Below are 25,802 nucleotides of genomic sequence, written 5' to 3' on the forward strand. Positions count from 1 at the left end.
CCCCAACTGCTGATCATAGCGTGTGTGCGGATCCGTTTCTTGTTTGCTGTTGCTAAGGGACCTGGCCGGGGTCGACGGAGAAACCAGCACCACCAACGCAGTGAGAGGAAGGGCGAGTGTGCGGTAGGAACATATATTACTGAGGCCCCATCTGACAGCAATTCCAGTGTCGGACTGGCCCACCGGGATACCAGGAAAACTCCCGGTGGGCCAAGGTGTCAGTGGGCCTCTTGCTTCTAACCATTTGGCCTATTTCATGGTCATTCCCTATTTCTTTATGGGAAAAAATAATAGAAGAATTTTGAAAGTAGATATAAAAGACTAGAAAATAAAAAAGGTTGAGTGAGGAGAGGAGGAATAATAGTTTGGAAAGTGGACCCACGGTCTAAGGTTTTATGGACCGTGGGTTAAGGTTTTCTGGTGGGCCAACAGTCTAAGGTTTTCTGGTGGGCCCCTAGCACCCCAGTCCAACACTGAGCAATTCGGATACATAAAATGGCGATATAAACAACAGAACTTGTCCTTTCAAGGCTATTTGCACAAAAGATTTTTGCTAAATGAAAAAAAAATTCTAGTCAACTTTCCAAACGATATAAATGAACTATTAATGGATTTAAAGTGACTTGTAATTGTGTGAACGCTGTTTAATTATCCTTTCTTTTCTCTGCTTCTGACTCTTGTAACATGGAAGCTCTCCTTCAGGTCTGATATAAAGCTGCTTTCCGTCACATTGTTCTAGGAATGAGAAACAGCAGAGCATGGAATTTAAAGGGGAACTCCGGCTTCCAAACCAATATATGATAAAGAGGCCCACATAACATTGAAACCCCTAATATACCTATGACAGTTACCTGTTTCTTCAAAAAGTATGAATAAATGCCATTTTCTATGCTGAAATCCAGCTGTTTAACAGTTCTTCTCTTTCTGCATCATTTGAAATCCTGCCAGGGAAGGAGGGACTAAACACTGATGTTACAAATTGTAACAACTTCTCCACAGTTACAGACAGCATGCATGAACTACATAACCCACAATGCATTGCACTATGATGTTCTGTTCCTTATTGAAATCACATGTGCAGGGAATTGTGGGGATTTGAGGATGCAGGCTAAGGACAGATGGCTGTTAATACAAAGTAACAGTAGTCAGTCAGCTCAGCAAAGTAGTCAGACAGATCAGCAGGAGAGCAGGGGGCTAGGCTTAGGGAACTGTCAGAAACTATTAAAAATCATGAAAAGTCTGCATATTTTTTAAATGATGTTTAATGCAAAGTTGCTTGAAATTATGTTTATGTTTCAAAAAGCTTAAGTTATGTTTTTGTTATGGATGCGCCGATTCCACTATTTTGGATTCGGCCAAACCCCTGAATCCTTCGCCAAAGATTCAGCCAAATACCGAACCAAATCCTAATTTGCATATGCAAATTAGGGGTGGGGGGAAAACATATTTACTTCCTTGTTAAGTGACAAAAAGTCACGCGATTTCCCTCCCTGCCCCTAATTTACATATGCGAGTTAGGGTTTGGTTCATCAAGGCAGAAGGATTCGGCCGAATCCTAATCCATAGTTACATAGTTAAATCGGGTTTAAAAAACACAAAGTCCATCAAGTTCAACCCCTCCAAATGAAAACCCAGCATCCATACACACACCCCTACCTACTTTCACATAAATTATATATACTCATATCTAGACTAACTATCAGGGTCGGACTGGGGGCTTGGGGCCCACCGGGGCTACTGCCCAAGGGCCCACCTCCGGCCCCCGCTGCCGCTCCGGCATGCCACACCGTGCTAGTGCGTATGCGTGCGGCGCCGCGTTTGTGCGCATGCGCAGATCTTTTATTCTACCGCCACTAGGGTTGCCACCTTTTAAAAAAAAAATTAACGGCCAGTGGTGGGGGCGGGAGTTAAGGTGCGGACCTTGATGCAAAAAGATATGGACACCTTAGTGGGTCCTTATGGGGACCTTGTGCTTATGTAACCCCTGCAGTTCTCACAGTGTACACCAGATGGCACTGTGCCAGAGTATAAAAGGTTTAGGAACCATGTGCTCTGGGTCCATTGCTTTAGCCCAACCAAGCAGGCTGGAAGGGAATGGGTAGTGCTGACCCTAGGCACCTTGGCCCTAGTAATTAGACAGCTATACTCGTTTTATAGATCGCTCTAGGAGTGATAGAGAGGTTATTTAGTTGAGCAGCTCAAGGCTCTGCTGAGGAGATTAGAGGGATTAAGATCCCAGGGTATTACTGACCCAGAGTAAGGAACCAAGTGTTGAGATAGGGATGTCAGGAGTTCCCCTAGTCTGCCACTGGAAGATATCCTGAAAACTGGGCAATACCCATCACATGCTGTCAACTTACTCTCTGCTGTACATTCCCTAGCCTGTGGGGATTCAGCCTATACGTGCTGTGAGTATATGCTTCCTTTATGCTGCTGTGTATGTTCTATACTCCATTGTGGATCAATGTGCTGAATGATCTATGTGCTATTGTTCAATAAATACTGTTCTTTGTTCAACTGTTAAAGAACTACTGGCGCCCATCATTGTGCTATCGCACCAGGTTACAGTTACACTACACCCTTGCCTCCACACCGTTGCGAGGGCTTACCCCTGAGAAAGAGAGCTCATTGGTGGTCTCAGCCCACCAAGGAAAGTAGCTAAAACTGCCCTAGCACAAGTCAGTTTACTATAGCGCTATATATATATATATATATATATATATATACACACACACACATATATATATATATATATATATATATATATATATATATATATATACATTCCTCTATATAAATATGTTAACTAGCCACTGCTAGCCACCATTCCCTTTGCGGTCAGTGCATGTGGAGACAGTCACTGCCCCACAATGTCACCACGTGCCCCACCACCCTCCCAGACTTAGCGACAGGGAAAGGTGGCAACCCTACTATTTACATTTTAATCTAACGCCAAAGTAGTTTTAACGCCACCTATGCGAATTCCATTCACAAGAATTGCTAGGAGTCTGAAATATATAGTGGATAATGTACCCCCTACTATAATTTATAAAGATATTATGTTACCTCGGAGTTATGTGACCAGGTCACATAACTCCGAGGTGACTATTAATATCTGTATAAATTTTAAGTGGGGGGTACATTATCCATTATAATCTACAATTTCTGGGTTCAGTTTTTACTTTTTGAAGATCTCTGTATTTGCTTTTTACATAATGCCATACTTTAGTCTATTTTGCTGGTGTCTCTACAAGTTGTTTTTTATCTTTAACTGCAGCTCTTTTAGGTACCTGTATTTTATTCTTGCTTTCTAAATGTCACACATCTCCTGCAGCTGCCTCCCTGGTGTCGCTCTTTTCCTCACAGGATTCCCCTACATTTTCACTCTCCCTCCCGTCCACTATCTAAAGTATCTCTCCCCCTCTGTGTAACATTATTTTCTTTTACTGCATCAGAGATGGGTCATGCAGGGAAGGCGGGGGAGCGAGTGGACGGGAGGCAGAGCGAGACTATGGTAGTGTAAGGGAGGGGGAGCGAGACTTCAGACACTGGACGGGAGGGGGAGCGAAAATGGAGAGGAATCCTGTGAGGAAAGCGATACCAGAGAGGCAGCTGCAGGAGACTTGTGACAGGAGTGAGACAAGCGATGAAGGAAAGAGAAGCCCTTCATCGCATAAAACCGGTAAATCACGTTGTGGGAAGTGATGAAATGTGGAGCCCGAAAGCTATAGTGGTGGGTAGCAAGTGTAGAGGAGAAGGCAGCAGCTGCGAGTGCTGTCTCTTTAAGCTTATAATCGGCGCTTTCTGACGAAACGGTGAGTTCTGATGTCATCAGTTAAAAATGGAGAGTTCTGATGTCATTTCAGTCACATGACTCACTGAAATTTGTGTATTATAATAAATAAAGTACCCCCAGCTGTAAAATACGAGGATATTAGAAGTTACCTCGGAGTTCCATGACCTGTATAAAAACACTTATAATATCCTTATATTTTACAAAAGGGGGTACTTAATTCACTATATAATTTACAGTCTGGTCCCATAGGGAAATGACCAGACTGTAGATATTATATATATATATATATATATATATATATATATATATATATATATATATATATATATATATATATATATATATATATATATATATATATATATATATATATATATATATATATATATATATATATCGGGTACTGTGTCAATAGGCGAATAACAAGTTGGGCATATAGGACATTGGACCCTTCAGCAAGTATACAAAACTCTCCTAGAAAACATGGCAGCTAGCAACATGAGCTGAACGCAACATCTCATAACAACACCGCAGAGTTGTAACACAGGGTGTACAGGGTGTGGCACTCACTTTGCACATACCAGATTTCTCCATTCCCATTGGTGAAAAACACGCCAATCAGATCATGGTCTACCAATTGCACGCTGCATCCGTTTACACCAATGGGCAGATGGCAAATGCCGACTCAATGTGTTCACGTGATCCACTGTTGTTGTCAAACCCGGAAGTGGCCGACGGTACAATGGCTGCAGGTATAACTGTGCTGGTGATATTGGTGGATTTAACGCTTTCCACTCGCAATAATTATCTCAATTTGCATGGTTTATATAAACAGTGCTAATGAATACGTATTGGGCATATATTCAGGGCCGCCATCAGGGGGGTACAGGGGGTACACCTGTACCGGGGCTAAAGGGGGGCCCGGCTGTGCTGAAGACTCGAAGTCGCACCGAAAATTGTATGTGGAGGAGAAGTGCAAAGTTAGGGATTATCTGCAAGTTCCACGATCAGTAAACTCAATTTCAAGCTGTGACACAATGCACAACTGGAGTTTTCATGGCAGACGATCCCTAACTCTGCAATCTCGCCCTGCCCCAGGGCTTTTCAGCCAATGACAGCTTCTCCCTTCCTTACGTCCCGCCCCTGTAAGCACACGGTTCCTGTTTGGGCTCTTTTCTCTATGGCATAGAGAGAGCTGAGTGGCAGCATCCTGGCGCTTGCAGAGAAACAGAACAGAGACAAAGCAGTGCTGTGTATGCTGTGTTTAATATTTGCTTAGCTATGGCTCTTTGTAGTGTCATATATTTAGCTACCACAGAGTTTCCCTAGTGCTGGTATCACTAGAAACCTGGATCCTGTTATATACAGTGTGTGCAATGCCCACCAATGTTTTTTTAGAAAAACATTTACGGAGCCCCTGGTGCCAATAGTTTTTTTTTAACTTATAGGGGGGGCCTGACCACCAATGCTTTTTAAAAAAAATATTTATGGGGCCCCTGGTGCCAATAGTTTTTTTTAACTTATGGGGGGCCCTTACCACCGATGCTTTTTTAAAAAACATTTAAGGGGCCCCTGGTGCCAACAGTTTTTTTTAATTTAACTTATAGGGGGGGCCTGACCACCAATGCTTTTTTATAAAACATTTATGGGGCCCCTGGTGCCAATAGTTTTTTTTTATTTAACGTATAGGGGGGGCCTGACCACTGATGCTTTTTTATAAAACATTTATGGGGCCCCTGGTGCCAATAGTTTTTTTTTTAAATTATGGGGGGGCCCTTACCACCGATGCTTTTTTATAAAACATTTATGGGGCCCCTGGTGCCAATAGTTTTTTATTTAACTTATAGGGGGGGCTGACCACCAATGCTTTTTTATAAAACATTTATGGGGCCCCTGGTGCCAATAGTTTTTTTTTGTAACTTATGGGGGGGCCCTGACCACCAATGCTTTTTTATAAAACATTTATGGGGCCCCTGGTGCCAATAGTTTTTTTCTTAATTTATAGGGGGGGCCCTGACCACCGATGCTTTTTTAAAAAACATTTATGGGGCCCCTGGTGCCAATAGTTTTTTTATTTAACTTATAGGGGGGGCCTGACCACCAATGCTTTATTAATAAACATTTATGGGGCACCTGGTGCCAATAGTTTTTTTAAAATTTATAGGGGGGGCCTTGACCCCCGATGCATTTTTATAAAACATTTATGGGGCCCCTGGTGCCAATAGTTTTTTTTTATTTAACGTATAGGGGGGGCCTGACCACTGATGCTTTTTTATAAAACATTTATGGGGCCCCTGGTGCCAATAGTTTTTTTTTTTAACTTATGGGGGGGCCCTTACCACCGATGCTTTTTTATAAAACATTTATGGGGCCCCTGGTGCCAATAGTTTTTTATTTAACTTATAGGGGGGGGCTGACCACCAATGCTTTTTTATAAAACATTTATGGGGCCCCTGGTGCCAATAGTTTTTTTTTTAACTTATGGGGGGCCCTGACCACCAATGCTTTTTTATAAAACATTTATGGGGCCCCTGGTGCCAATAGTTTTTTTCTTAATTTATAGGGGGGGCCCTAACCACCGATGCTTTTTTAAAAAACATTTATGGGGCCCCTGGTGCCAATAGTTTTTTTATTTAACTTATAGGGGGGGCCTGACCACCAATGCTTTATTAATAAACATTTATGGGGCACCTGGTGCCAATAGTTTTTTTAAAATTTATAGGGGGGGCCTTGACCCCCGATGCATTTTTATAAAACATTTATGGGGCCCATGGTGCCAATAGTTTTTTTATTTAACTTATAGGCGGGGGGCCTGACCACCAATGCTTTTTTATTACACATTTATGGGGCCCCTGGTGCCAATAGTTTTTTTATTTAACTTATAGGGGGGGCCCTGACCACCGATGCTTTTTTTAAAAAACATTTATGGGGCCCCTGGCGCCAATAGTTTGTTTTTTTTAACTTATAGGGGGGGCCTGACCACCAATGCTTTTTTTATAAAACTTTTATGGGGCCCCTGGCGCCAATAGTTTTTTTTTTTTAACTTATAGGGGGGGGCCTGACCACCAATGCTTTTTTATAAAACATTTATGGGGCCCCTGGTGCCAATAGTTTTTTTTATTTAACTTATAGGGGGGGCCCTGATTACCGATGCTTTTTAAAAAAACATTTATGGGGCCCCTGGTGCCAATAGTTATATTGTATTCTTTACTGTTTCTCTAAGCTGTGCTTAATGATATTTATTGTATGCTGATATTGTTAATGAAATGCTTTTAAGAGCTACAAATTATATAACTTTCACACCACTTCTCCCTAAAATTTTGACATGTTCCCCCCTTTTTGCAGAATCGAGCGAACCAGCGGATCTTAAGGCACAAGCTGAAGATTCAGAGGTAATCTACATCTAAAGTCTGCAGTATAAAGGTCTATAATGACTAAGCAGGGCAAAAAAATGAAGTCCCATTCTACTTCCTGTTCTGCATAAGTATAAACAAACCCCTCACTTCCCCCAGCTGCAGGTTATGATACAAGGGGCTTCTCAAAGGTATGTGATTTTTTTTGACCTTACTCATAAGAACAGAAAGTAAAATGTGTACCCATTTTGGAATGTGGGATGCAAAAGCCATTGACTCAAACAAAGGAGTAAACTAACAAAAGATTGACTTAAGGTGACTGTGTCGGCAGCTTATTGGCCCATGTATGGGGGCCCCCGACGGGCTTCACCGATCGAGGCCAGATCTCGATCAGATGGGACAAAAAATCCCGTCGGATTGCGGCCGCATCTATTCGTTGATGCGGTCCCACGATCCGACCACCCATTGCTATTCATTAGGATCCGATCGTTGGGCCCTAGGGCCCACGATTGGATCAGCCCGATATTGCCCACCTCAAGGTGGGCATATCGGGGAGAGATCCGCTCGTTTGATGACATCGCCAAACGAGCGGATCTCTCAGTGTATGGGCACCTTTAAACAGAAGCAAATTTGTGTTCTGGCCAAGAATTTAAACCAACTGATCTGATAAAGGCAGACTGCTATGAGTCAGTGCCTCTAGCCAGAGTGTCTGGTTTTATTGTCTAGTTGTTTACTGTGGCCCTTTAAATGCACTTTTTTAAATCTTACTTTAAAAGTAACAGAGAAAACATAGTTTGGTGTTCATTTACCGACTATTTGGTATTGCATAGGGGCTGTAACCCATAGCAACCAATCACATTTTTATGTTTTAATTATAGCAGGCTGAACTAAGCTAAGCTATTGGTTAACAGAGGTAACAACTTAGATGCAAATTTGCTCAGTGAAACAAAATTAGCCCACATGTAAGTATATTACAAAGTGTACACTTAGAAATTAGTGCTCACTCAACGGATCAGCAGGAAGCGGTGAAATGTTAAAAAGCAATTTTTATTTCCCGAACATCACTCCTAACGCGTTTCGTGTGTTTTCACGCGTACAGTGTCGGACTGGGCCGGCGGGAAACCGGGAAAAAACCCGGTGGGCCCCCGCCGGCCCAGTCCCGGTCCTAGATTGGCCCCCTGAACGGAAATAAAAACTGTGTGGCTCTGTTTAATCGCCATTGGCGCATGCGCGCGGTGGGCCCGACATTCGCGTATGTGCACAAGTTTTTGCGCATGCGCCCCCGAGGTTTACAACCCGGTGGGCCCCGACTGCGCCAGTCCGACCCTGCACACGTACTCATAGGCACAGAATTGTAACAGTGCCTTTTTTTGCTCTCTAGTAGGAAAATCTGCAAACTTTTTGATTGTGGATGCCCTTAACACTAAAGTAATATTGTGTCTGTGTGGTACTTTATTAAACGTGATCCACACAAGAATATATAATCTAATAAAATTGGTGTTTTTTTGCTCACAGTAATCTTTGTTTAACAGGACTCGGACTCCAGTGAAGACAATAGTGGTGCATCTGAAAGTAAGCTTTTAACTGCCAACTATGGGTATAAACAAAAATGGTTGTTTTTACTAAACTTTTTAATATTTTTGTAAAGGGGTTAAAACAATTAAATATTGCCTCACAACATTAACCTCCTCTTTCCACATTTTTCTTGACTTTTACATTTTATAATCATGAGAGGAAGTGCAATAACTCACTATAATTCATAATAAAATACACAAGTTTGTTTATTGATTTGCCAGTTATACTCCATAGAGCTGTGCCGTTTTTAAAAGCTACAATAACACTCATCTACAGGCAAATGGGGGACAGAAAACAAGAAATTAAAGGGATACTGTCATGGGACAAAAAATTTTTTCAAAATGAATTAGTTAATAGTGCTACTCCAGCAGAATTCTGCACTGAAATCCATTTCTCAAAAGAGCAAACAGATTTTTTTATATTCAATTTTGAAATCTGACATGGGGCTAGACATATTGTCAATTTCCCAGCTGCCCCAAGTCATGTGACTTGTGCACTGATAAACTTCAATCACTCTTTACTACTTTACTGCAATTTGGAGTGATATCACCCCCCTCCCTCCCCCCCCCCCAGCAGCCAAACAAAAGAACAATGGGAAGGTAATAAGATAGCAGCTCCCTAACACAAGATAACAGCTGCCTGGTAGATCTAAGAACAGCACTCAATAGTAAAATCCAGGTCCCACTGAGACACATTCAGTTACATTGAGAAGGAAAAACAGCAGCCTGCCAGAAAGCATTTCTCTCCTAAAGTGCAGGCACAAGTCACATGACCAGGGGCAGCTGGGAAATCTACAAAATGTCTAGCCCCATGTCAGATTTCAAAATTGAATATAAAAAAAATCTGTTTGCTCTTTTGAGAAATGGATTTCAGTGCAGAATTCTGCTGGAGTAGCACTATTAACTAGTAGATCAAGATGTTGGCTTTTTCAAAGCCAACATAACTAGGGATGCACCGAATCCAGGATTCGGTTCGGGATTCGGCCAGGATTCGGCCTTTTTCAGCAGGATTCGGATTCAGCCGAATCCTTCTGCCCAGCCGAACCGAATCCGAATCCTAATTTGCATATGCAAATTAGGGGCGGGAGGGAAAGTGCATGACTTTTTGTCAGAAAACAAGGAAGTAAAAAATGTTTTCCCCTTACCACCCCTAATTTGCATATGCAAATTAGGGTTCGGATTCAGTTCGGTATTTGGCCGAATCTTTCACGAAGGATTCGGGGGGGGGGGGATCCAAAAAAGTGGATTCAGTGCATCCCTACTATTAACTGATGCGTTTTGAAAAAAAAATGTTTTCCAATGACAGGATCCTTTTAAATGCATTATGTTATTTTTAACCTTGGGCCTTCAGAACACAGGGTATTTTTCCCCGTTTAAAAATGTGGTGCTATACTCATATGTCTTCACCATTGTATTGCAAACACAATGTAAATATCAAAATTTCCACTATTCATATTTAATTGTCTGTTTTTAATAGTGGATTTCCTGCGTAACCTCTTTTCCCGTACACTGGGCATTGGCACCCCAGAGAAAGTCCTGGATGAGCTGAGCCTGGAGAGTGTGAGCAAGTTCATGCTAAGTGAGAAATGTGAGTGTGAGCAGCTTGCACTAAAGAAAATTCTATTGATGTTTTTTCTGTGACTTTCCACTAATGTCTTTTTTTTTTTACTCATAGGCAAGAATGTGATCTGTATGGTAGGGGCTGGTATCTCAACATGTAAGTCTGGACATTTTTCAGAAACCTTATCAAACCGCAGTCTGTTTTCAATTTCCTTTCTCTCTCTCTAGTATTTTTCTTACAACTCAAAATAAGTATTCACCTTTTATAACCACTTCGCCCAGCCCTCCGTGACACAACTGCTTCTTATTCCCCTATAGCTGCTGGAATTCCGGACTTCCGTTCACCAGGAAGTGGGCTGTACGCCAACCTGCAAAAATACAACTTACCATATCCAGAGGCCATCTTTCAAATTGGATACTTTAAGGTACATACATCAATTAATTTATGTGGTAAAAAGTAACTTGATAAATAGTACTACAATACTCATTCTGGTGTTTTTGAAAGTCACAGTTATAGGAGAATAGCTCATAAAAAACTAAGCATACACTAAACTAACATCAGTGTATTAAGTGTAATACTGCTTGAATGCAACTTTATAATTCACTACAGTTTCACTCTGGAGAGCCACGTAAATCAAAGTCATTATGTTATTGTGAAAGTGCATTTCACGATAAAATTATGACGGTTCTCCAGAGTGAAATTTTTGCTGATTTGTAAGGTTTGAAAGATCTGGCAGTACCTCTACTCGGTATGAAGAACGCATTATCTACTGATATCTTTCTTTAAATGCCGCAATTCTGAGTAATCTCGGGGAAGTGCCTTCTTCCACATTTTCTTGTGATTACTCCAATATTAAAAGGTATTATTAGGCGCTTTATCACCCATAATAGAGGCAATCTCCTACATGTAACAAATTGCTGCATATCACTAAAATCATGGCATGTTCAGCAGGTCAGTGTGTTTGGCGACAACTCCTGGGAAGGAGCTTTAGAATATTAAATATGTGAATGCATTACATGTTCAATCTGCTGTTTTAGTCTTTTCTGCCAGTCAGTGCAGGCAGTGTCCGACTGGAACACCAGGGGCCACCAAAAACCCTTGGACCAGGGGCCCACCCAAACACCTTTAGACCAGGGCCCACTCTAAGTATTATTTTCTTTCTTTCCTCACTCAACCTCTATTCTCCTAATCTCTTTTCTTTACATACTATAACCTATTATTCCATCTACTTAGCCTCTTCATTCTCATAGAAATAGAGAATGGCCATGACATAAGCCAAATGTTTAGCAGCATGAGGGCCCACTGACACTTTGGCCCATCGGGAGTTTTCCTGGTATCCCGGTGGGCCAGTCCAACACTGAGTGCAGGGCACAAACTCCTTAGCACCCGAAAGGCCTCCTATTGTGTTTTGTTAGATATCAAGAGGTGGCATGGCCTGACAATAGATGGTGATGTGTCTCTTGAGTAGTGAACTAGATGAACTAGGCCAGAAATGTCATTCTTCATACCAAAAACAACTTTCTAGGATTTCTTATAACCTATGAAAAAAGTATGGTGTTGGGGAGCACCAACCATCAAACACAGTGTATGGTGTGCAAGGCCAAATAATAATTATATACAAAAAAAAAAGGGAGAGAAATTGAAAGAACTGGCCCTCACAGTTGCACCTTCCCATATATAACCTCTGAGGTAATAAGAAGTATTAAAATTAAAACATAACTTTTAATCGGCATTTAAAATCGATGTCCAAACAAAAAATATTTAAAAAGACAGCTAGAAACAGGACGTTGATTGACCGGGTAAAAGGAGGGTTGTGACGAGTGGTGCTGAGCAACCGTTTAACCAAGTGATAGGTTAATTCTAGTGGGTGTTAGGTATAGATTATGAACCAAATCAGCAAATGGCTAATTTGCCGTGCTGGTAAATACCAGTTCTGTGGCTAGTTAAGAATTCTAACCCACGGTTCATTCAGCCAGTTCCAACCCCTTCACCCTCATAGTACACCATCCGCTGTAAAGTGCTCTTCACTGTAAATGCCGTGTTACTTAGGCACTTAATTTTTCCAAAAAACTAAGATTCTGGCCCACGGATCATTTGACCACATCCAACCCCTTCACCCTCGTGATGCACCCTCCCGATCTGTTTTCCCATTAAAGTCCCTATCAGACGTCCTCTGATAGACGTCCTCCAGTGATGTTGCCCATAACAACCAATCAGCAATTAGATTTCCTGCAAGTTAGAAAACAAAAGCAAAGATCTGATTGGTTCCTATGGGAAGCATCACTGGAGATATTTATCTCCAATGTTAGTAAACACGCTTTCAGATCTACCTGAAAACCTTAGTGGTCACTCTTTTTTTATCTTACCTGGTCTTTAAAATTCAGTGTTTTTATTATAATTTGTAGGTATATCCCTACTGCCTTGGAGTTTACAGAGCAGGTTTTGTACCAAGTACACTTTGTATAAATACAATACATTTGTTTTATTAATTTATTTCACATTTTAGGAGAACCCAGAACCATTTTTTGCACTGGCTCGAGAACTATTTCCAGGGCAATTCAAGGTAAGCAACAAATGCTAAGAGAAATGAATTGTAGAATGGGTGTTTAAAAGTAGAAAAGTATTCCACTATACCTTTTTAGACACAGTTTTACTCCTTATTAGACACATACTAAATCACGGTGGATTAGGCTATCCAAGTTCCAAAAGATGTTCTGTAATGCATAAACATTTTTTTCCCAAAGCACATAATTATCAGTATGTACTATCCAATGGCTATTGCTAAATGTTTGCAGTGGGCTGATAGAACTTGAACAAATTTTACATCAGTTGTCAAAGCACTGGGAGAGGATAATAAAATAAGTAATGGTACATATAATGAAAAATTAAAGAGAAGATTGGGTATGTTGCTGAGTTTACGGATTTACTAACAATCACATTTCTATAACAAATTTTCCTATATTTAGAGATTTATTAAGTGCAAAATCCACAAAAACTTCTAATGCAATACTTTTTACAATCAGATCTTAATTAATAAATTCCATGACATTTTTTGTTTTAGAGAAAGTGAGTTTAGTCGTGTTTTCAAAAACCTCTAAAACCACTAAAACGAGACTTGATAAATAAGAGTGGAGAAGAAAATAAAGTGCACAGAAGATAAGAGAATAATGTTTGTAGAATAAAAGATAAATAAAAATTTACTGTAAGAGTAAAAAAATACGTACATGAAACGGGATAAAGAACGGCAAGCGAGAATTGTGGGAGACGTTAGAGTAAGGCATGTAGAAAGATGAATTAAAAGTAAAAGGAAAACATCATGAATGTAACCGTGATATGGGATGGGAATGAGACACATGATAGAGGGTGAAGAGCAGTGATAATACTGTGGAAAGAAAGGGAATAGTGAGTGGGAGAGGAGGAAAGAGTTTGATAAGATATTTTGGAGGAACCTAAAACATATGGTTGGAGAAGGAAAGCTTGAAGAAGGAGGAAAAGGCAAATATTTTGATGTGTTATACAGCTTTTTCTAGTGGCTTGCAGCTTGAAACCTTCATGGCAATTCTGTTTAAATTATGCTTTTCCTTAATTTTTGTGTTCTAAAAGTACCATTAAACAATGCTTGCTACTGTGACACTCTTTTCTTCAAGGGATCCTGTCATTGGAAAACATGTTTTTTTAAAAGTGCACCAGTTAATAGTGCTACTCCAGCAGACTTCTGCACTGAAATCCATTTCTCAAAAGAGCAAACAGATTTTTTTATATTCAATTTTGAAATCTGACATGGCGCTAGACATTTTGTCAATTTCCCAGCTGTCCCTGGTCATGTGACTTGTGCCTGCACTTTAGGAGAGAAATGCTTTCTGGCAGGCTGCTGTTTTTCCTTCTCAATGTAACTGAATGTGTCTCTGTGGGACATGGGTTTTTACTATTGAGTGTTCTTAGATCTACCAGGCAGCTGTTATCTTGTGTTAGGGAGCTGCTATCTGGTTACCTTCCCATTGTTCTTTTGTTTGGCTGCGGGGGGGGGGGGGAAGGGAGGGGGTGATATCACTCCAACTTGCAGTACAGCAGTAAAGAGTGATTGAAGTTTATCAGGGCACAAGTCACATGACTTGGGGCAGCTGGGAAATTGACAATATGTCTAGTCCCATGTCAGATTTCAAAATTGAATATAAAAAAATCTGTTTGCTCTTTTGGGAAATGGATTTCAGTGCAGAATTCTGCTGGATCGGCACTATTAAATGATTCATTTTGAAAAAAAATGTTTTTCCCATGACAGTATCCCTTTAAATAACCCACCAAACCTTCCACCACTTATCTTCTTCTTCTTTGTTATAAAAATTAAAATCATTTCCTGAAATCCTCCCTTCTCTTGATTTATTCTAGCTCCCCCCTCAGCTCTGTTCTTACCTTGATTTAGTTCAACCCAATCTTTAAGTTTAAAGTCTCCAGAAGAATGATGTATTGGTTTGCTTAATTTTCCAGCCAACAATTTGTCATTATTTTATGCGTCTGTTGAAGGAGAAGGGCCTGCTTCTTCGTTGCTATTCTCAGGTAGTAAAATTCATAGTCATACTCTTGACTGTTGTTTTTCTCGCAGTAGAACTGTCACCAGTGGTCTTTTAGTAATCATTTTTATTCTGTGTTAGAACATTGACACCCTGGAGAGGGTGGCAGGTCTGACTTCCGAGGACCTGGTGGAGGCTCATGGAACATTTTATAGTTCCCATTGTGTTGGCGCCTTCTGTGGGGCTGAATATTCTCTTTCTTGGATGAAAGGTAACTATTTCTTTATTCCCTAAAATAAGGGCGTAAAGCCAACTGCAGCTGTGCTAACTGACAGATGTAATATCCCTATATTACTATTGCAGAACTTATTTGTAGGTTAATTTAAAAATGTAATGTTATGACACTAGAGCAAGCATGTTTGCAGCAGTAAAAAATATATTAAAGGGATGTTGCTTAGTGGGCATATTTGTTATTTTTTTTCCCACTGACGAACACAATCTCTAAAAATGTTTTCTGATTGCCATTGTTAACTCTTCATTACTCCTTTTTTTCTTAAAGAGAAGATCTTTTCTGATCTGATCCCAAAGTGTGAAAAATGTAACAATTTGGTTAAACCAGGTAAGTGATTTAATGAACTATTAAGCTCTGAACAGAAAAGTAGATACGCTGTCGTATGGGCGATTTTTTTGCAAAAGATTAAACAGCTCTGCATAGCAAGCCTATTGATAATGACTTGTATAACATCTGCTTTTAGATATTGTTTTCTTTGGTGAAAGTTTGCCATCCAGATTCTTCTCTGCCGTTAAGTCTGTAAGTTAATAGTTATTTGATATCTGTGTTGTGTGTTTGTGTGAATGTATAGAAAGTGCAATATCATTTCTGACCCCTATTTCATCCATCAAGCCACCTGCCTTTCTGTACTTTATGAAATAAATCGAGTTTTTGAACTTAAAGGACAAGAAAAGGCTCAACCACTGGAGGTGCCTCCAGTAATAAGAACCTGTACTGTTTTTCTCCTGGCCAGTGTGTCATACACCCTGAGTAATTATCTCATCTGTCCTGTATGATGTACAGCAGTGATTCCCAACCAGTAGCTCATGAGCAACATGTTGCTCTCCAACCCCTTGGATGTTGCTCTCAGTGGCCTCAAAGCAGGTGCTTATTTTTGAATTCCTGGCTTGGAGGAAAGTTTTAGTTGTATAAAAACCAGGTGCAATGCCAAACAGAGCCTCAAAGTAGGTTTACAATCCACATAGGGGCTACCAAATGGCCAATCACAGCCCTTATTTGGCAGCCCAGGAACATATTTCATGCTAGTCTTGCTCCCCAACTGCTTTTACTTCTGAATGTTGCTCATGGGTTGTAAAGGTTGGGGATCCCTGATGTACAGCAATGTCTGAGGGTCCTTATCCCTCCTGTGTTTCCATCACCAACAACCTCACCACTCTCATCTCATTCACTCGTTCCTTGTTTTTTCCCCACGTTTTGCTGTTTGCTTTACCTTTTAAGGGCTATGGAAATGATTGCTGCTTTAAGGTGGCCATAGATGCAAAGATGATCGGACTTCCCCATCTCCCGACCCGCCACTAACCATTCAGATAAAAGTCTTACCAGTCAGATTAGTTAAAGAACAGATCAGCAATGTTCTGCCCCTGACAGCAATCGTACACTATCTATGTCCAACCAAACCTTGTGACAGTCTCCCACTGAAAATCGTACGATCGGCAATACACACAGAGATATTATCGGCAGCCGACAGAAATTTTCTAACCTGTCCGATCGACCAAACGACCGATCTCCGCCGGACGAAAAATGTCGGGACTCTCCACACACGGTTCAAAAATCGTACGAATCCTCAATTCGTACGATCAGATCTTTGCGTCTATGGCCAGCATTAAAGGTTACAGTTCGGTGGAAGATTCCCTTATCTTGAATATTTTTCATATTTATGACAAGTCTAATTCAGTGCTGTTTATTTATGCTTTCTCCTATAAAACAAAAAAAAAAACAGTTTTCAGTTTTTTGCTCTTGACAAGAATTCTATGCCTGGGGTGTAAACCAATATAACCTATGTAAATGTAAAAGAAAAATTGTGAATGTTACTAATATGACACTTAAAGTGGACCTGTCACCTACACATAAAAAACTGCATAATGAAAGTCCTTTCCAAATTAAATATGGAACCCCCAATTTTTTTTTCATTAAAACATCCATACCTGTTATAAAGGTGTTTAAATATCTAAACTGTCAATCAAATATTACCTGACCCGTCTCTATGCCCATAGAGGGGCAGTCAATTACTTTCACTTTCCATTCAGAACTTCCTACATGTCACTGCTTTCCTCACATTCCCCCTTCCCTCCTCAGGCTCTATAATTGTGTAGGGCACTGCACATGGACATTAGGTCCCTCATTCTGGTTCATACACAAGATTTTGGGGTGATACACAATTTCCCTTAATAACCCTGTCCACAAAATGGCACCTGCCTGCTTGCTGTGATTGTATAATTCCAAAACAGAAGGAAACAAAATTTAAATAATAAATACAGTGTAAGTAAAGTTTATTTTGCTCAACTAACATGATAGAAAAGAATTTGAAATTATTTATTAGGGTGACAGGTCCCCTTTAAATGGGGCTTTTGTTTTACCTTTACTGCCTGTCCTCCATCTCCAGACTTGTAGCCCCCCACTTTGGTTAAATTCTAACCTCCCTTCCCAGCATAAAGCACAACAGATGCCTGTCTTTTTTCATGTGCAAGCTATGCAGAATTTTAGGTTTGCGCCTTGCAGTGCTAGGGTCCTAAGTTTTAGGCAGGGCATTGTGTGCAAGGAATTTGTATCTGTTTTCTATTTTGTTTGGGTTTATCACACTTCAAAAATATACAGGGAGGTTAAATGGCTTGTGAATGTGATTGGAATCTTAGACTGTAAACTCTACCGGGACAGGGACTGATGTGAATGATGAACAATCACTATAAAGCACTGTGGAGTATCTCAGCTCTGTATAATAATAATAATTTCTCTTTTTCTAACTAAAGGACTTTCCCAAGGTTGATCTGCTCATAGTGATGGGAACCTCTCTGCAAGTTCAACCATTTGCATCTCTTGTCAGCAAGTAAGCTGCTTGTGTTGTATCTGTTGTTCAATAGATAGATATAAAGAAAGAAAAACAGACGCATATATGGGTTATTTTTAACTGTCTACAAATAGATTTTTGCCTATGGGGCAAATTAGTCATTGGAAGCAGCTCAGCTTTGTAAACTACAAGTATTGCTTCCCTACCTGAATTTAGCCTTGTTTCTACTACAAGACATTTCTTGATGACGTATTGGTTTATTACAGAGTTTCTAGTAAGACCCCTCGACTTCTAATAAACAAGGAGCTGACAGGTCAGGTAAGTTATGAAAATGAATAACCTTCATTTGAACTTTTAGCGAAGAAATGAATGTAGAGACGATGCTTTCACTTTTGCTCTTATGTCACTTGCACTCTTTCTATTTGTCATTCTAGGGCGACTCATTTTTAAGTGTTCTAGGCTTGGGGGGAGGCATGGACTTTGATTCTGAGAAAGCATACAGGTAATTTGAAAATCCAATTAATTTAGCATTTGATTGATTTCAGAAATTCTGGATACATAGTTTTGAGTTCATATTAAATACAATGATACCATAAATAAAGCAGCCTTATGTTTTTGCCTGGAGCAACAAATGGCTCATGGAGTTTGTCCGCAACAAATATGATGAATTAGTTGGGTGCACTAAGGAAACTTTAAAGGGATACTGTCATGTGACTTGTGATATCACCCCCCTCCCTTTTCCCCCCAGCAGCCAAACAAAAGAACAGTGGAAAGGTAACCAGATAACAGCTCCCTAACACAAGATAACAGCTGCCTGGTAGATCTAAGAACAACACTCAATAGTAAAAACCCATGTCCCACTGAGACACATTCAGTTACATTGAGAAGGAAAAACAGCAGCCTGCCAGAAAGCATTTCTCTCCTAAAGTGCAGGCACAAGTCACATGACTGGGGGCTGCTGGGAAATTGACAAAATATCTAGCCCAATGTCAGATTTTAAAATTGAATATAAAAAAATCTGTTTGATCTTCTGAGAAATGGATTTCAGTGCAGAATTCTGCTGGAGCAGCACTATCAACTGATTCATTTTGAAAAAATTTTTTTTTCCCATGACAGTATCCCTTTAAGGGAGTTATTTACTAAAATCTGAAAATCTCTCACTCTTTTCTTAAAACCACTTCAACCAAACTCCATTCCACATTTTTAGCTTATTTATCAAAAATCTGGTGCGGGAAAATACGATAAAATCGTGAAAAAATCCAAATCGTAGAATTTTTACGAATTTGACGCCTCAGACTCCAACTTTTTTGAATTATTGCCCGAAAACCACAAATGATTTGGATTATTGTACAAAAGCCAGAGTAGATCTTGATATCTTCCAATTGTAAACGGGACATCTGCCATTGAATTCTACATGACCTCAGCATGGTTTGAGGTGGAGTACTTTATCTATTCAGACTTTTAGCAGCATTGGGATTTAATCAATTACAAAAAATTCTAGTTTTTTTTTCTCTCCAAAAAATTTTGTCTTCCCCTTTAAAACTCCGACCAGAAAAAACTTTAAGGGTACAACTTCACGGACAATTTCTCTGCGTTTGTGCCGGATCAGACGTGCTGCTCTAAAACGCAGGCGTCAAGTCTGATGCGACGGAAAACAAGATAAGAAATACAAATGCCGGATGGTGTCGCAAGAGTTCATCTGACTCGACATGACTCGTCTGCATCTGACAGTCGCGTCGGACAAACGGTGCAATACCATCCAACGTTCCTGTTGCTTACCTTGTTTTACGTGGCATCTGACTTGATCCCTGCGTTTTTGTGCAGTGCGTCAGATCCGGCACAAACGCAGAGAAATTGTCCGTGAAGTTGTGCCCTTAGTTATAAATTATCCCCTAAATGTCTGTTTTGCCCACACACTTGCAGAAGGTTTGACTGAGACAGTACTTTTGTTTAATACAATTGTCAGACATAATTTCTGTTTCAGAATGCTAGATAATTATGAGGCAAAACCTCCCAATAGGGGGGCATATTTATTGTATATAATTTTTTTCAGTTATTAAAGGGATCCTGTCATCGGAAAACATGTTTTTTTTCAAAACCCATCAGTTAATAGTGCTACTCCAGCAGAATTCTGCACTGAAATCCATTTCTCAAAAGAGCAAACAGATTTTTTTATATTCAATTTTGAAATCTGACATTGGGCTAGATATTTTGTCAATTTCCCAGCAGCCCCCAGTCATGTGACGTGTGTCTGCACTTTAGGAGAGAAATGCTTTCTGGCAGGCTGCTGTTTTTCCTTCTCAATGTAACTGAATGTGTCTCAGTGAGACATGGGTTTTTACTATTGAGTGCTGTTCTCAGATCTACCAGGCAGCTGTTATCTTGTGTTAGGGAGCTGCTATCTGGTTACCTTCCCATTGTTCTTTTGTTTGGCTGCTGGGGGGGAAAGGGAGGGGGTGATATCACTCCAACTTGCAGTAAAGAGTGATTGAAGTTTATCAGAGCACAAGTCACATGACTTGGGGCAGCTGGGAAATTGACAATATGTCTAGCCCCATGTCAGATTTCAAAATTGAATATAAAAAAATCTGTTTGTTCTTTTGAGAAATGGATTTCAGTACAGAATTCTGCTGGAGCAGCACTATTAACTGATTCATTTTGAAAAAATGTTTTTTTCCCATGACAGTATTCCCATGACAGTCAGTTCAGAAACAACATTTTGAGCAGACTTGCAAAGATTTTATCATATAGGAAGCAATGGCATTTGACTCAAAGCTGTTACACTTTCTGGCAAAAATCCAGTGGGGGGAAATGTGAATATGGTGTGATTAATAATTCCAGAATGACAGAAGGATTTTAGTAGATGGGAAAAAGACTGAATTTCTATAAATATTCCAGGAAAATGTGACAAATCCAACTGAGCTTTGATAAATCTACCCCACAGTGTTTTTGCCATCCGCATATCACACTATGTACTAATACACACTGGGGCAAATTCACTAAAGGACGAAGCGCTTAACGCTAGCGTTAATTCGCCGATTCACTAACGGACGCTGGCGTAACTTCGCTATTGTTACTTTGCACCCTTACGCCTGGCGTATTTGCGCAACAGACGTAAGTACGCAAATTCACTGACGCGTGCATTTTTCTGAACGCTACCTTTTACGCCAGACTTCCTTCGCCACCTCAGACCAGGCGAAGTGCAATAGAGTAGATAGGGATTGCTTCAAAAAAAGTTAAAAATTGCTGGCGTTTTTTCTTTTTTTATGGGTGATAGGCTCAAAAAAAGATCGAAATTTTTTTTGCGGCTCCCCTCCTTCCCCCCTACATTTCCTAACTCATGGCAACTTAACTATACAGTGGGCACATGTGTAGGGCAAAATAAAAATTTTATTTGCTGTTTTGAAGGTTTCCCAGGCTTGTGTAGTGCTGATACGTATTCCTCCATTGTAACTTCAATTTGGCGCCGTATGCAAATTAAGCATCGCTAGCGTAACTTCGCTTTGCTTGGCGAATTAACGCTAGTGCAACTTCGCAACCTTACACTTCCCCTGAGCTCAACTTCGGATTTTAGTGAATTTGCGTAGCGCTGGCGAAAATATGCCTGGCGAAGTGTGGCGAAGCGGACGCTGGCGCAACTACGAATCTTAGTGAATTTGCCCCAGTGACTCCCTGTGAGGCTAGATTCTGTGGGCATGACCTAGTAATTAATAGGGCATATATGCCACAGATTGTTGTTTAAAAAAACACAAGACATCATCCCTACATTTTCAGATGTAAAATATACTTTAAGATGACATCACAAAATCGATTCATTTATTCAGTGCCACATCAGTCCCTATCACGTATACATGATGGTTATTCAGATTAGAAGCCAATTAACTTGCCTATCAATTTTTGGAGAGCGGGAGGAATATGGAGAACCCAGAGGAAATCCACACAAAGAGAATATGCAAACCCATTGCAGATAGTGTCCATTGCAGCGTAGTTCTAAACATTATTATGCCTTGGCTGCAGCCCATATACTGGTTAAACTTTCAGTCATTATTTGGTGTTAAATGATTATTATCAGTAAAACTGATTATAAATATTGTTGTTATAAATAATGTTTGAAAAAACAAAAACAAACCCTAATAGTATGTTTGATTGTAGGGACGTTGCATGGCTTGGAGACTGTGATGACGGTTGCCTTGCACTGGCCGATTTCTTGGGGTGGAAGGTACAGTATATGCTACTGATGACTCAATAAATTTGGTACTTTTGATACTATGTTTTGGCTCTAGTCGATATGGTTTAATTTTTAGTGAGGGGTTTGGTGGGTGAGAAAGCCATTCCACACACATGGGATAAAAATCACTGTCCAGCTTTATTTTGAATGGTTAAAACAACAAACAGGCATCTATTACAGATGTACTCCTACACTATGACATGTTAAATCACCTGACGCGTTTCCTGCCTCTTTCTGGCACTTCATCAGAGGTGAGGTCACAGGATATCCTGTGCCTTATATACCTGTGTTCATTAAAAAAATCTCAGATATGAAATAAAATAAACAAACAACATATGTTTTGTTTGTTACAAGTCATATTGGTCACAACTAGTATTGTCATAATATAATATTATAAGAAAGACACATTGATTTTTACACTTCCTTAACAATAAAACCATTCACTTATAAATCATCAGATGTACACATATATAGGATGTTATACACGCATTATGGCTGAAAAAAAGCATGTTACCTCCCAGTCATTATTGAGACCATGTGGATTCCTAGTCCTTAAGGTAAAAATCCAGAAAATTTCAATTATTCTCTTAATATCGCCTCCACGTGGTCCCAATTTGACATGTTCTATGCCCTGAAATTTAAAATGGGAAAAATCAAACCCGTGTACACATAGGGGCAGATTTAAGAAGGGTCGAATATCGAGGGTTAATTAACCCTCGATATTCGACCAGGAACTAAAATCGTTCGACTTCGAATATCGAAGTTGAACGATTTAGCGCAAATCCTGCGATCGAACGATCGAAGGATTATTCGTTCGATCGAACGATTAAATCCTTCGAATCGAACGATTCGAAGGATTTTAATACAACGATCGAAGGAATATCCTTCGATCAACAAATCACAGGCAAGCCTATGGGGACCTTCCCCATAGGCTAACATTGACTTCGGTAGCTTTTAGCTGCCGAAGTAGGGGGTCGAAGTTTTTCTTAAAGAGACAGTACTTCGACTATCGAATGGTCGAATAGTCGAACGATTTTTAGTTCGAATCGTTCGATTCGAAGTCGAAGTAGTAGTCGATGGTCGAAGTAGCCCAAAAAACACTTCGAAATTCGAAGTTTTTTTAATTCGAATCCTTCACTCGAGCTTTGTAAATCTGCCCCATAATGTGTCTACCTATAGCAGAAGTTCGTTTATTCAAAGGATTTATTTCTTCTATTTTTTCCAGATCTATGGGTATTAAATGCTCTCTTACTCTCTCTTTCAATGGCCTGTAGGTTCTGCCCACATATTGAACACCACTTTTTTAGTGAGACTGTTCATTTCTGCATTTCTATATCATCTACTATTTACAGTGATAGCAAAAGGAACTCGTTTATGGCAACTGAGAACTACTAAGCTAGTATTTAACAGGTTAAGGTGGCCATAGATAACATATATGTGTGGTTCACACTGAGCTGTTTTAAATGACTGCGTTATCTCTACCTCTATAATGTTACCTCCATTTTCATGCTAAGAGGATCAAGAGGTTTCTAGGCACTAACCAAAAAAAAGGCGTGGATTCACCTTGTTGTTGGTTGGCCAACTACATTTTTAAATATTAGGAATTAATAACATTGCAATTTATATTCAGAACTGTAGAACCAACTGCCTACTGCTTTGTGGTACAGGTATAGAACCAATTAATACTAGAAAATAAGATAAACATTATATAAACCCAATTGGCTGGTTCTGCTTCCAATAAGGATTAATTGTATCTTAGTTTGGATCAAGTACAAGGTGCTGTTTTATTAATACAGACAAAAAGGAAATTGTTTTTTAAAATGAGATAACTTGAATAGAATGCAGTCTGCGGGAGGAAGCCTTTCTGTAATTCAGAGCTTTTCAGATAACAGGTTTCCAGATAACAGATCCCATACCTGTATATTTATGAAACAGGTACCGTACATACTCGAGTATAAGCCGACCCGAGTATAAGCCGAGGTACCTAATTTTACCTACGAAAACTGGGAAAACTTATTGACTCGAGTATAAGCCTAGATACAACTACAGCCCTGTCTCCCAGCAGCGCACATTCCGCCAAAGCGACCCCCCAGCAATCAACCGGACTTCTTTGCAAAGTTGATGGTGACAGAGAATTGCCAAACGGATTACTGTGTGCATTGTCCCACTACCATGTGCAGAGGGTGCTGTGTGATATTGCCATCACTGTTATTCTTTCATATAACCAACAGAGGGCGCTGTGTGATATTGCAGTCACTGTTATTCTTTCATATAACCAACAGAGGGCGCTGTGTGATATTGCAGTCACTGTTATTCTTTCATATAACCAACAGAGGGCGCTGTGTGATATCATATATATATATATATATTTATTATTTTTTTTTATATATTTGCAGGCTGAACTGGAAGAATTGGTAAAGAAGGAACATGCAGAAATAGATGCAGCAGCAGAAGCAGCAAAGAAAAAAGAAAGCAAGCCAGACAATTCATCCAAAGAAGAGAGTTCTGCTGCAAATACTTCAGATGATAAAGCAAACAACTGATTTATGTTTTCTAGATTTAAGCTTATGGTATTTCTCACATATTCATTGACTTTTTAAAGGGATGCTAAACACAGTAATTGTATTTGCCTAGTTGTGCTTTGTACAGAAGAAAGCCTCTAGTATTTCTATGTACAGACTATGAGAAAACGTTTGGGCTTATTCACGTCCCCACTCTTCCCTTTGGTCTCTCTCATGTGTGACCTCTTCTGAGTGGTCATGTCTCTAGTGCCATGAGACTGTACCCCCAGATCTTCACATTAAGCCCCAGCATCTTGGTCACGTACCCATTTATTTATATTCTGCACAGATATTTAGACTGCCGGATAGACAGGAGAGGCTTGATTTATATAACAAAGCCAGAGCTTTAATAGCAATTGTCTATAGAGCTTTATACTTTGTGATGGCCATTTTTGAATGGTTGATAGTGGAGGACTGGCAGAGATTGGCCGAGGGTTGTCAATATTTCAATTGTTCTTGCTAAGTATTACTGTAATTTATTCCCTAGATCACCAGAGAGCTGCAGTTTTACATACACATAGTATTTATGATATGCCAGTGGCTGGAGACTAACTGCTATTTTCATCTCTTCTTAATAAAAATGAATGTTACTTTAATCAGCTCTAAAAGTTTCCTTCATCAACTGTTCTAAACATATAAACAAAATAGTGTACCAAATACTTGAACTAGTCCAGTTATTTAGAGCTGAGAGTGCAGTTTAGGAAACAGTGTCCTTTAAGGCTGGCAGAGGCCGCAGCTTCTAAAGTGCCACGTTAGCCCATCTGGAGTTTCTTTTATAATAATCGTACATGAAAAACATTGGATCGATAAATATGTGGATGATATGTTAACAATGCATTGAAATACATCTCTGTTGTTTATTATAACATGTTTCCATGGCCTAAACATATTCAGTATAATGTAGACAGTGGTGTTTTAATACAATGGTCATCTTTTATTTTCACTGGTTGTGGTTGGAATGAGGATGATGATCAACGAGGAAGATTAATAGGTAAAAATGAAATTAACAATAACGAAATCTACCCTTATAATAAATCTTAGTGGGTTTGTGGGCTTACTAGACCTAGTAACTAGATAGTATTTTAAAATTATATAGTGAATAAAGTACCCCCTCTTGTAAAATATAAGGATATTATAAGTTACC

The 25,802-nt window shown here is 39.8% G+C and overlaps 1 protein-coding gene across 4 annotated transcripts; it reads left to right on the plus strand.

Moving 5' to 3' along the window:
* Nucleotides 1-3,555: 3,555 nt before the first annotated feature.
* On the plus strand, nucleotides 3,556-25,254 carry sirt2.S (sirtuin 2 S homeolog). 4 transcript variants are annotated; one of them, NM_001095167.1, is given in 16 exon segments: nucleotides 3,556-3,682; nucleotides 7,142-7,188; nucleotides 8,682-8,721; nucleotides 10,201-10,311; nucleotides 10,399-10,440; nucleotides 10,602-10,708; nucleotides 12,791-12,847; nucleotides 14,770-14,838; nucleotides 14,934-15,063; nucleotides 15,352-15,411; nucleotides 15,548-15,603; nucleotides 17,832-17,908; nucleotides 18,136-18,187; nucleotides 18,304-18,371; nucleotides 22,022-22,088; nucleotides 24,494-25,254. In NM_001095167.1, coding segments are annotated over 16 exon segments (1,242 nt in total). In that variant the 5' UTR covers nucleotides 3,556-3,570; the 3' UTR covers nucleotides 24,641-25,254.
* The last annotated feature ends 548 nt before the right edge of the window (nucleotides 25,255-25,802 follow it).

Source organism: Xenopus laevis, chromosome 7S (genome assembly GCF_017654675.1).
Source record: "Xenopus laevis strain J_2021 chromosome 7S, Xenopus_laevis_v10.1, whole genome shotgun sequence".
In the NCBI taxonomy this organism is placed as follows: Eukaryota; Metazoa; Chordata; class Amphibia; order Anura; family Pipidae; genus Xenopus; species Xenopus laevis.